This window comes from Physeter macrocephalus, chromosome 2 (assembly GCF_002837175.3).
Source record: "Physeter macrocephalus isolate SW-GA chromosome 2, ASM283717v5, whole genome shotgun sequence".
NCBI lineage: Eukaryota > Metazoa > Chordata > Mammalia > Artiodactyla > Physeteridae > Physeter > Physeter macrocephalus.
In genome coordinates, this window is record NC_041215.1 from 117321307 (window position 1) to 117334547 (window position 13241).

Consider the following 13241-nt stretch of genomic DNA (forward strand, 5'->3'; position numbering starts at 1 on the left):
AGGGGAAAACATTTCTCTTAGTCCTGATCTGTATTTCAGAATCAAGAAACACTCTATTTCACCAGAGGAATCTTTACAAATACATTTACTCCGATATGAAAAATGCTGCTAAACCAATTTTATTTTTACAGATCTTTAGCAGAAACATCAAGTACATATATTAGGGTTTGGAATCTATATCACAATCTTTTCTGTGGGTTCTACAGCATCCAGCATAAAGTCTTAAGTACAGTGATTAGTCAATGAATGCTTATTGACTCGAATAAAATCTTAAAATTTCAATTATTTCCCCCATATACAATATACATGAAAAAGAACACATTTTCTCTTATTTCTACATGTGTAAACCTAAAATGAGTAACTTCCCATTGACCATTGCTAGTAATGCAATAAGAATAAACAACAGGGTGGAGGGAACAATGTGTCAATATTTTTGGAAAAGAGCCTGGTTGTGTAGCATTTGTTAGTGAAAACAAGTAAATCTGTATTCTAGGGGAAGAAAGAACAGAACTTCCGTGTTAAATTAACCACTAGAGGGAACCACATGAATATAACAGATATTGACATTGCAAAGGAAAGCTAATTAAAAGATTTTTATTAGCACGTTAAAATTCAAAATCTCAATTCATGTAGAATCCAACAAAGGTGCCTTAAGACAGCTAGTGTAGTAGGGGGAGGTGGCAGGAGAATAATTGAGCTGATTTTTAAAGACAACATTATCATGGCAGATCCCATACATGCATTACAAAACAATAAAAGCATTTTAAGGTGACATGGATTTCTTTTCTGAAAGAAAACAAACTCCTTCCAGAGAAGGTGGAAAGCTACCACTTTCATAAGCCTATATGAGAAAAGTTAATAAAAAATAGAAGGCACACTACTACTAATCTCTATATAACTCAAGCTAAGCCTTATTTTTAAATTAAAAACATTTCCTTTTAGGGTCAATGTGAAGTTTATGTTCCAGAATTCTTAATTCTTTAGACTATGTAACTTAAAAATACAGTTGTAGGCGCCACAACAAGCCTGCTGGGATCCAGAGTGATTCAGACTGCTTTCATCTCGGTAAAGAACACTAATAATAAATGAAACCTGAATATAGGTTTCAAAAGCTGATCCTTCAAAAGTGGCATTGTCTCTTTTTCTTACCTACATTCCTTTGCAACATTTCCTCCTAGTCATTTCTATGGTTCTTATACTTTCATTATCCGTCATGGCAACAAATGTCCTTTGCTCTCAATAAGACATCCTACTGAAAGTCAAGTGTTCAGTAGTGTTTCAAACCAGGTTATACCAGACCCACCTGGCTTTAGTCATCATTTAACTTAATTTACCACTTTTGACTCCACACTTTATTGATGCTCTAGGTCTAAGGACTATCTATTAATCTCGTTATTTTCTTCAGGGTTCCTGCTGCTAGGAAAATGCGAAAGCAGTTGGGGAAAAATACTGTTTTCTCTTAAACGAAGACTCTGAAAGATTCTGTTCCTAGAATGAGTATTTGACTCTACAGTTTACTTCTACAATCACCAGAATGTGCAGCACATGCTATTATGCCCAACAGTAGGGAAATGAAGGAAAAGTAGACAACGGCATTTCTTTTTTTTAAATAGTCTGTTAGCCTATTTATTAGGGTAGAAATTGCTGGCCAGCAAATATTTTACTCTATTTTCTCCATCTTTATTATTATTATTTTGGGGGATCAGTATGGGAAAATAATTTAAGCAAGGCTTAAGAAGATGGACTGGTCGGATGAAGAGTAATTAAATTAGAAAACAAATCAGTCTCTTTCAAATTCCAAACCCTTTTCAAAAACTATGTGGAAGCTTCTTGGGAAACCCCACTAAAGTAGACCTTGCTGAGTATAGAGAAGTAGTAGGAAAATGAAGAGGCAGGAGCCAGGCACTTCTGATTCCCAGAGAAATAGCAGTAGGAAACAATAATACTCATCCTGAGAGGGAGCTAAGGATTAGCAATATTTTATACAAAGCATGTGTCATTACGGGAAGTACTCAGTTAATGGCAGCACTTCTTTTCTGTTACAACTTCTTAGCTTAAAAGTTTTGTTTTCGCATTTAGATTTGTGTACAATATTTATTGACATTATTATATTATTTTTTAGCCTATGTACAAGTAAATAGTTATAAAATATTTTCCTATGAGATATAACTACTAGGTGTGAGCGCAGAAATAAGTGTGAAGTCAGCATTATTATCCTGACTTGATAAATGAGGAAACTAAGTTAACCTGAAGTTAAGGGGATTATCCAGAATGTTCCATCTGGTGGTAGTTACTACTTCCAAACTCCTTTTAAAGATCTGTGATTTAAATACCATAAAATAGCTGCCACTGGGAGGAAATGGCATCTAGTGCACGTTTTCATATGGACAGTAGCAAAAGTTGCAATACAAGAAACTTCTAAGTAAGTAACTTTACCATGTCGGGCAGCATCGTATTTTGACATGTTAACTCGCAGGAGGAAATTATTCAAGCTGTTGAGGTAAGCTGGAAGGGAGTGATAGCCTTCTGGATCATACCATACCTGTTAAAATTCCGAAAGAAGGCAAGATCAGTACGGTGTTCAAATAAATCAGGCAGTCTTTACATCTTACAGCCTACACAATTTATATTTAAAATAAGGGCACCAATTTCCCAGTAACTTATTTCATCTTGGCAGATTATGAACCATCCACCAGTGTTGACCACAGAACTCTAAGTTTCCAACCTAGAGATGGGCAGAGATTGGGAAAACAATTTTTTTTTCCCTGCTTGAGAGCACCAAGTTACTAGTTATTCTAGACCTTCTCTAAAGGTAAAGCTTGAAATAAACAGAAGACATCATTATTATCTTCATTTCTGTGACTGGACTGTAGTGATTCTGGAACTAGAACTAGGGCATCCTGTCTCTCAGTAATAATGATGATAATAATAATTAAAAAGCAACTGGCATATAGGCCAGGCTGTAGAAAGAAATTAAATACATATACAAGCATTGTGCCCTTAGCAACAAGACTGATAACCTTGAAATACCCCCACTAACTTTCTATTCGTAGTTGTAACCCACAAGAAAGTGAGCTAGTTCATCTGCTATGTCAAAAGCAGAGGGATTTAGAATACTGGTATACCTCAATTCAAGAAAGCCAGTTGGTAATTCAAAATTACAAATCTGATTTAGAGAGAAATTATTTAATATTAGAACTCCCTTACTCTATGTGTGGAGAGAGGGAGAAAAGGAACAAAGCGGGGCTGGGGGCGGGAGTGGACATTCAAGTCCCTAGCACTACTATTTACTTTCTATATGACCTTATAAAACCCAGCTAAAATAGACTCAATAATATCTATCTATTAGGGATGTTGTGAGGATGTGTAGGTAGTTTGTATAAAAGGTGATACTAGTTCTTGGTTTATAACAGTCACTAAACGAATATTATTTTCTTCACTTCCCCCAAGGTTGTATATATCTCTTACTCCCAAATGAGAAATATGTGAAGAACAATTTAAAATTTAAAGACTACTTGTGATCATATGTGTAATCATATGTGTCTGATTCTGTGACTCTAGCTTGTTTCAAATTCAAAGCATAGGTACAATCTAGAACAAAGAAAGTCAACAGGATTATTTACATCCACCAAATTCTAAGTTTCCATGTTCTTTGAAAAGCAAAGCTAAATATATGACACATATACAAGGAAAAATGCATAAAACATTAATGTATAGTTTAACAAAAATTATAAAGGGAGTATACCCATCACTCAGGTTGAGAAACAAAAATTGCCAGCATCCAGAACATCTCCCTAACACTCTGTGTCCTTCCAAATCACAATGTGCTCTCTCTCTCCCCTAGACATACTGTTGTTTTGCCTACTCTCAAAGTTTATGATAAATGCAATTATAGCTGTGTATTCCTTTTTGTTTTTTCTTTTGCTTACTAATAATGTTTGGAAGAGTTAGCCTACTTGTTGTATGGAAATGAGTTCATTCATTTCCATGGCAGAAAGTTCTGTTAAATGAGTATATAACAATTTATTTCTTTATTTTACTGTGTATGGACATTTGGGGTTGTGTTTTCAGCTAATATGAGAAATATTACCACGCACATTTTTGTATATGTATCCGGGTACTTGTGTGTACACGTTTCCCTAGGATAAATACACAGGATTGGAACCACTGTATTATGGAGTATGCATTATTCCAAAGTGCTTTTCAAATCTACTGACCCATGTTTTGTTTTAACCTCATGAAAATGCTTGAACATTTCAAGTTCACATTCTCATATGTATGACATCCCAAAAGAAAGATCATAGTTTACCTTGGCAAGTGTTCTATTAGCAGGAACTGTTGTTATATCAAAACGAAGGTCTTTAGTCAAAGGCAGCCCAAAACTCCAACCTCCATATCTGTACAGAAAAATTGTTTTAATGGAGAAAATATTCATAAATAGATCTAAAATGTTTAACTAAGAGCTCATTTTTTTTTCTTTCCATCAGGAACACATTTACAGTATGAAATAAATACTGTCTGACAAATGTTTCACAGTTTTATCGATTTCTTTTATCATATTTTAGTCTAAAGCATACATTATAGCTAGAAGTTCATGGACTCTTAAAAATAAAAAGTGGATTAAAAAAATTCAAATAGTAATTTTAAGGATAGATTAGTTTAAATATTCACCAAACTAAGACTGGGTTAAATAAATAATGGTGTAGTTACACTAAAATAATTTTCTTGTAACTGTTATCCTAAATGGGATGCTATACAGCTATGTTTTTGACATGGAACGAACACTGTAGCACATTCTTCACTTCTTTTAAGAAGTAGGTTTTGGAATGGTTTATTTATAATAAACCTCATTTTGTTGAAAACATTTACATGCACATTCATGTGTACTTACCAACTTTCCCCCCCAGCTTCATTAAGACATAATTGACAAATAAAAAGTGTATATACTTAAGGCATACAAATGCTTTGATATATGTACACCTTGTGAAATAATCCCCACAATCAAGCTAATTAACACATCCAGTATCTCACATAGTTACCATTTTCTTGTATGTATGTGTTGAGAATTCTTCAGGTCTACCCTCTTAACAAATTCCAAGTAACAATACAGTATTCTTAACTATAGTCACATTGCTGGACTTAGACCTCCAGAATGTATTCACCTTGCATTACTGAAACTTTGTACCCCTTGACCAACATCTCCCCGTTTTGCCCTTCCCCTCAGACCCTAGAACCCACAACTATACTCTCTGCTTCTACGAATCTGACTATTTTGGATTTCATATATAAGTGAAACCATGCCATGTTTGTCTATTATTTCACTTAGCATAGTGTCCTCCAGGTCCATCCATGTCGTTGCAAACGTAAGCCTGCCACGCTTACATCTATGGCAAATGTTCAGGTGGCTTAGGAACATGCCTGTGGCTTTGCTATATAAAAAGACATTTTACTCACATGCAGATATCATACTCCAAGTTTTGAGATATTCATATTGGAACTAAGGGCAACTGTCACCAAAAGCCACACCTTAAAATTCTGCAAGCTGGCACAATCTAGTCAACAACTTCACTTTCGCTTCAAGGAAAAAATATGTACACATTTAACAATAAATTTTTGAGGCCTAAAACAATGCTTTTCAATGGGCTCAAATAAATCTTAATTTAGAGTCATTAAATTAATTTACTTAAATTTTAATATATAAGGCTGTTTAGATAAAACAGAATTTACCCATATAAATAATCAATAGAAACTTGCATTTATTGTCACAAATTCAAAAGATAGTTACTATTAAAATTAGAAAGCATGATATTATAAATTAAACGTGTTACAAACAGAGTATTTTTACCTTTTTTGAATAAAATTATTGGCAGTTGATATAAGATAGTTTTCCAAGTGGTGGTCAGTGAGGTTATAAATTACTTGGGAAGAATAAGTTCTTCTATGAGGTGGAGAATAGTTAAATTTAGGACATTCCTGAAAAATAAGGTTAAAAAAGGTTCTCTTTGGACAATGCTGTACAAATTAGACAATGTCAAGGGGCTTCAGTCTCATGATTTGTCTATTAGTGCAACTGGTAGAGTGTGATAAGAGTGTCCTCTGCCTCTAAAGAGGTTTGAAAAGGAAGTCATCTTGCCTATGCCAAAAAATGAGAACAAACATTATTTATACAGAGAATATACATGTGTTTCGGACTTGCTTAAAGCCAAGAAAGAACACCAGTTAACTAATGTTCAATATTTCTTTCACTGTACTGACAAGCTTGATATGTTTGGAGAATAAAATGTTAAGATGACACAAAATTCCCTCAATAATTCACAGGGAAGAGAAAAATGTCTGCCCCAAATTGAAAAGATAACATTAACAGACATAAGTTCTCAGGGATGAACAGCAGTGGATAAAAAGTTTCTGTTATATTAGTTTTAAGGTACCAACCTAGGTGTCAGAACCCGATTTTTCCCATATCCAAATCCAATCTTTATATATATATGTCTTATATATATGTATATATGTGTCACTTATACATATACAAGTTGCAAAGACGGTACAGAGAGTCCCTGCGTGCCTTTCACCCAGTTTTCCCCACTTTTAGCATCTTCCATTACCATCATACATTTGTCAAAATTAAGTGCCTTGGTACATTACTATTAACCAATCTCAGAGCTTAGTTTAAACCACTTATTTATCTGTTCGTAGCTTTCTGCACTTCCTGACTACTAACTTTTCACTGAAGTGTCCCATGCTTCACTGCCGTGAACTTTAGTTTGGGAAAAGCCTAGCACTTTGCCAGGTTTTCCTTCCATCTTTCACATGGTGTTCCAGAGCCTGAGGCTAGCACCACATGTGTGTCAAGAGCACAATGTTGCAGGTTGCTCTAAAAAAATGAAGGCTGAATTTCACCTTGCATCAAGTTGTATCAACTTGAAGACCACATTCTATAATGCCACTGGTTTCATAAACAGAGATATCCTTATGTATGCAACTTAATTTTTAGCTTTAACTTTTTATTGACTTATATTATACATACAGAAAAGCACACATATTATAAGGATACTGCTTGATGAATTTTGACAAACTGAACACACCCTTGAACCAGCAACTGGATCAGAAAACAGAACAATGCTATTACCCCAGGAGCCCCCTCATCACGCTTCCTTCCAATCCTACCACTCCCAAAGTAACTAGCACAGAAGAGTTTTTCCTGTTTTTGTATTTTATATAAATGGAATTGTATCATATGTACTCTCTCGTATCTGGCTTTTGCCACTCATTTGTTTCTGAGAATATGATGTGTGTAGTGTAGATCATTCTCATCTTGCTGTATATAGAATTTCATTGTGGAAATAGATTACATTTGATTTATCTACTCTATGGTTGCTGGGAATTTGGGTGGCTATTACAAATGGTATTGCTATGAATATTCCAGTATATATCTCTTGGTGAATTTATTCACATTTCTGATGGGTATATAACAGGAGTGGAATTGCTGAGTCCATAGGGTATGTATAACTTCAGCATTAGTAGATACTGTCAGTGCTTTTAAAAGCTGTTTACATAAATCTGGATTCCCATCAACAGAATATAAGGTTGAAAAAATTTTAATCTACTGGGTTTTTTTAATTAATAAAATTTATCTAGATTCCAATTTTAAATACTAAGTTAGTAGATTTTTACTGTGAACTAAAGAAAATACATGAAGGATTTCAGAAATTAGCTAGGTTAGGTGAGGGATTAGAAAATGCTTTGAGTACTGGATAAGAATAATATTTATATATGCAAGGATTTCAAAAAATGCTTGCTTGATCCCAGCTTTTATTGTTAGTAACCGTCTTACGTGAGACCACAAAAATAGGCTGCATTTACTGAAAACATCTTTATTTTAAAATAGTGTACCAAGACAGTTTAGGACGTAATCATATGTCACTTTGAAGAAAATATTGCTAGCTTCCTCCCCTATGGGGAGGTAAGTTGACAACATAGTGACTCTCAGAAACTATTAGTTACCTCTTTTCCTCAACAACCTTTAATTTCCCCAGTGAATTTGTTTTCCTTAACAGTTTATTGAATTGACAGGCCTAGAAAACTAAGGTGTGTATTTATAGAATACAGACAGGGTGTTGGTTGGAGAATCTTTCATGTTTCTTTCAGGACATGGATTTTTCTCGCATCCTGGAGGTGCTGCTTGGAGACATAACAGAGTTCTGTTCTGGACTTACACATTACTAACTTCCCAGATGACCACTACAGTAGCAGTCTCACTGTGTTTTCAAATATGACAGTTATGTGAAACACAGAGCTTTCTGGTTACAACTGAACTGAGACCAAAAACTCATTTTCTGTCAGTTTCCACAAAGACTGTCATAGAATTACCTACCTCAGGAAGTTTGTCCTGAGATGGACTTAAAACAGTGACCTGAAGTTCAGTGTTTTTCAGCTGCCCAGGTCGACATCGCTGAGCTACTAGCCTCCATACAATGAAATTATACCACCTCTTTGGTAACCTAGATAGATCTTTCAAGCTTTGATATTTATCCCTTTCTTTTTCTACTTCACTGAAAGCGAATCCCATCTTACCTGGATAGTTTCTGAGCAGGAGCAAACACCAAAATTAGTGATAGGTTCTCCACTGCTGTTCCATTTTCCCAGACTGTCTTTCTTTAAACACCTTCTGCAAGTAAAAATGATATTGAAGTGAGGTATGTGTACCTTCGCATGTTTATGTACGAGCATATAAGTATTTGGTATTAAATTCAGGTGTATAGTCCTAAGTTCAGTTTACTGATTTTTTTTTTTTTTTGCGGTACGCGGGCCTCTCACTGCTGTGGCCTCTCCCGTTGCGGAGCACAGGCTCCGGACGCGCAGGCTCAGCGGCCATGGCTCATGGGCCCAGCCGCTCCGCGGCACGTGGGATCTTCCCGGACCAGGGCACGAACCCGTGTCCCCTGCATCGGCAGGCGGACTCTCAACCACTGCGCCACCAGGGAAGCCCAGTTTACTGATATTTCATAACTTGAATATACATTGCACTACCATTTCCAAGTGATTTGACATTTTATGGGAGATTGAGGGAGAGAGCACTTAAAGGTTAAACAGTGAAGAGACCAAAGCTCATTGAATTGTCTTAAGGTGGCAGGATGGAACTTTTTGGACCCCTTTATTTTCTTTGCTCTTTTCATTCTCTCCTCTGAAGGGAAGGGGATACTTTAGCAAAATAATGCACCGATGTCAGGTTTCCATGTGTCATGCACTATCTTGGAAGTTTCAATAAGCAACACTATGTAGTGCAAAAGCATGGAGATTGAACTCGGAAGATGTGGGTCTCAGCTTTAGCTACACAACCTACTTTCCAGATTTCTTTAGACAAGTATCTTAGTCCACGTGAGCCTCAGTTTCTTCATCTTAAAAATGAGATTAATAATTCACAGGGTGGTTGTGACTGTTTAATGAAAAGATGTACACGAACGAACTTTACAAGTTATAAAGCACCTCTTTATTATTACAGTATACCATAAGCATGGAATGAACTAAAGGAGATAGATAGTCTGTTAAAGATAGAGTTCAATCAGGGTGCTGACCTCCTCCAGCCAAATCACACACACTCACTTAACCACACTGCCCCACATACATACACACACGCATACACATGCACACACACACTGGAATGTTGAAAAAAGAAAAAAACAAGAAGCACTTACGGATCACTGATATTCAAACACATGTTGTCAATGCCAGGGAAGCTCCACATTGCTGAGACCAGTTCTTTTGTGCTTGGGTGAGAATTTCTGTAATATTAAAGGTTAGAAACAAATTCATGATTCCTCCACTAGTCTCCCATATTAACCTCATGCTCATAAATAATTTGAAGAAATGAAATATGCTGTCTATAGGACTGCTCTCTTAAAAATCTAAGAAAGACTCAGACTCAGAAAAAAAATGATCACCAAAAAAATAAGCACATGTCTCTATTTGGCTGCCTTATTATTTGTCACATGCATTTAGGGATCACCTACTGTATACATAACATTATATTATACAGAATTTTGACACTGCTATTCAATATTTAGTAAAAAGCTATTTGCTATATATTACAACAGACTGGGAAGCCATACCTAACCTGGCTTTCCTGATTAGAGTCTCATAATTAAAAATAAAGATGTACTATAACTTTATTTTTAGACAAACACAACAATTCTTAAAAAGTTGTTTGTTGGTGACAGAAGTAACACACTGCAATAAATCAAACTGTGTATTCCTTTGGCAGGATCAGGTACTGTGGCTACTAAGTTCTTTATTCTATAGCACTACATGGCATTCATTCAGGCACAACGTACCTCTGGAGGTATGTGGAAATGTTGTTTTAGTTAAAGGGAAGAAACTTACGCATAGAAGGCTGTCTGTTCGGAGGTACCGTAAAGAGATGGGGAGATCTGGATCTCTGGATAGCTGTTGCTGGAACTTCTTAGCGTGCCAAGGCCCATGGCAGTGGTTACAAAGATTATGGGGAGAATAACCTGAGCTATGAAACCTTTCCAGTTCCTGCGGGTGTGGTGGAACCTCTGAATGAGTATAGCCATTACCTTCTTCAGTAACAGTCCAAAACCATCTAATTTCTCCCCTGTGGTCAGGATTTTGTCTGATTGAAAAAAAAAAAAAAAAAAAAAGATTTAATATGGTTCTGGGAAATCCTGATAAATCAAGAACTAAAGTAACTTCAGAACCTATAGATGAATGGTATAATGTGGCATGGTAGGAAAAGCTTATATTTTAAAGATTTGCATTTGAAGTTCAGCTCTTCATTGATCAGCTTTGGGCCCGAGCCTCTCCACCTCATACAGCTTCTGTAAAAGTGCTTTGAAAATTATAAATTACTATACACAAAATATTCTTGGTCATATACATAGTACTTTTACATATCAAAGTGAGATATCTAGAATTTTATAAATGAATATTGTTCCCAATCTCTTAAAGTCTCAATGCAGAATCAACATTATTATTAATTACTAATATTCAAGAGGTAGCTTCTATCAAGAGACTGAATTCAAATAAAATAAACAGAAAACAAAACAGCAGCCCAGTCTAACTCATTCCTATTGTGGGTAACTTAGTGATGGTAAGTGTAATTGGCTCTCATTGTAATGTGAGGTCCAATGAAGTTACCTTAAACATAGGAAAAGGAAAATGCTCTCCTCCAAAGTATAATTCCAGTTCAAATACTTATTCATTACATTCCTTTTAGAAATCTGGACTGATTATATGGCGTTTCAAAACTCTGTTTTTACCATGTGAGTCACAAAAGAGAACTCATTGGAAGAAAATGTCTACCCTCTTTCCGCCCAAACCCATCCCACACTGCCCTGAAATGCTCTTCAGGTGCTGAGAAGATATCCCATGGCTTCTGAGAGTGAGAGCAGCTGTGGAGGCCATAAACTGTTGCCTCCTCAACAGTCCTCATACAACTAATAATTTCAGCAGCCCCACTAAAAACAGTTTCAAATATAACATTCCCTCCGAAGGCCTGCCACCAAGCGCTCCTTTACATGTGATAAGATGACAGTGTTTGTCAACTCTGTGGATATTTTTAATTCTCCATCACAAATTATGCAGCACAAAAATCATGATCTTCATTTAGCTGATAAGGAAAAATACAAAGCTGCTTAATTTAAAATGATTTCCAATTAAATAGAGTGAGCAAGTTTAAATGCAAACTCATATCTGTGCAAAGGGGGACTGCAGAAGGAGCTGAATATTTTAAGTTAATTAGCATGCTTTTCTGTTTCTTGAGAAATTACATGTCGATGACTTACAGGTGTATCAAATGGAGCAAATGTGCTTTCTAAAAGATAATGTCAATGAGGGGAACATTCTGACTGAAGAATAGTTTCAAATTATGAGACAAATGCAGAGGCAAATACGTAACATTTACTTCCTGAAGCAGCTGACCACTCTCTGATCAAAGTCTTCCGTTCCATAGTCTCGACAATTATATTCCCAAAAGATGATACCTGAGGGATCTAGCAGAGGACAAATGAGACTCCCAAGTTCCAGAATGACACAAACATTAGAGATGATCTTTTCTGAGTTTTAGAGCCAAGCAAATGTTTAATCAGAAGTTCTATGCCTAGAGATTTTTCCCAGTTTAAGCAAACTGTTGAAATGACTACTCCATCATTTACACATGATTTTACTATATGCTTCCTTAAGTAAACAGTGTTTCCAAAGGCATAAATTAACTGTCAGAAAGATAATAAGACAGGATAAAAGTTATTTTCAAAAGAGCCCAATCCCTCAAAGTCATGTCAAGAAACATGATTTTCCAAACATACCTTGTGTGAAGAATTGAGAGGAAACCTATTATTACAGATTCTTAACCATCAAGTCCAACTTCACCAATTCAGAGACCCTCTCCCAAAAGCATCTTCTCAGAGCCTGAATTTTCTCAGCATATGAATCACTCAGAGGTGGGGGAAGGGTAGACATATTTTCCAATGAGGTCCCATAAAGAGGGATGACTCTTTTTTACAAAAAAACCTTTTTTTAATGACTATGACCACCACTTGAACATGTGTAACAGCGGTGAGTGAGCTACCTTACAAGGTAACTTGGCTCATTGTTGGACACCGCCAATTACAAGAAGGATTTTAACCTGTTGAACACAACTCTGGAGTTGTAGTAAGTCACATCCTGAAAACGACTTCTGGTGGCTAGAAGGAATACTAATCACCACCCTAACAAGGAATTCTTTCACATTCTTCAAAATGTTTTTGAAACAGAGAATTCAATTTGGTTTAATAAATATTTTGTATATAAAAAAGAAAGCTTATATTTCTTTAGTCTTTTTAAATTTAGAAAGAAAAAATTTAAAGTTGAATTTAAAAAAAATAAAAGTCTGTCCTGTGATTTTTCTCCCTTAGGTCATTTACTGGAATTAAGCAAAATGAGCACATTAGATTTATTATACCATCTCTGTCTGTGAAATTGCTGCTGCTCATAGATAAATCATCAGGAGTTGAGATGCCACTGGTACTGGGATTTCCAATTTTCTTTTGTGTTAAGTGCTCAGGACTCATACCATTATTTTTCTGTGACCCTTTAGTCAAGTTCAGAAAGACCTAGAAAGAGAAGCCAGAACACTTCATTAGTGTAAAACATGCATGTGTTTTCTAGTTTCTTTTTTTAAATTAACATCTTTATTGGAGTATAATTCCTTTACAACGGTGTGTTAGTTTCTGCTTTATAACAAAGTG

At 35.7% G+C, this 13241-nt stretch overlaps 1 protein-coding gene across 2 annotated transcripts in view; it reads right to left on the reverse strand.

Moving 5' to 3' along the window:
• Window positions 1-13241, reverse strand: part of ABCA12 (ATP binding cassette subfamily A member 12) — a 191964-nt gene that overhangs the window by 24971 nt on the left and 153752 nt on the right. Inside the window, exons 33-39 of one of the 2 annotated variants that reach the window (XM_024124681.3) lie at window positions 12956-13106; window positions 10378-10630; window positions 9693-9779; window positions 8572-8662; window positions 5846-5973; window positions 4310-4397; window positions 2437-2542 (exon numbers count right to left, since the gene is read on the reverse strand). In XM_024124681.3, coding sequence (XP_023980449.1) covers window positions 2437-2542; window positions 4310-4397; window positions 5846-5973; window positions 8572-8662; window positions 9693-9779; window positions 10378-10630; window positions 12956-13106 — 904 coding nt within the window. Of the gene's footprint in view, window positions 1-2436; window positions 2543-4309; window positions 4398-5845; window positions 5974-8571; window positions 8666-9692; window positions 9780-10377; window positions 10631-12955; window positions 13107-13241 lie in introns of both variants that reach the window. The other variant, XM_024124680.3, reaches the window with a different exon arrangement.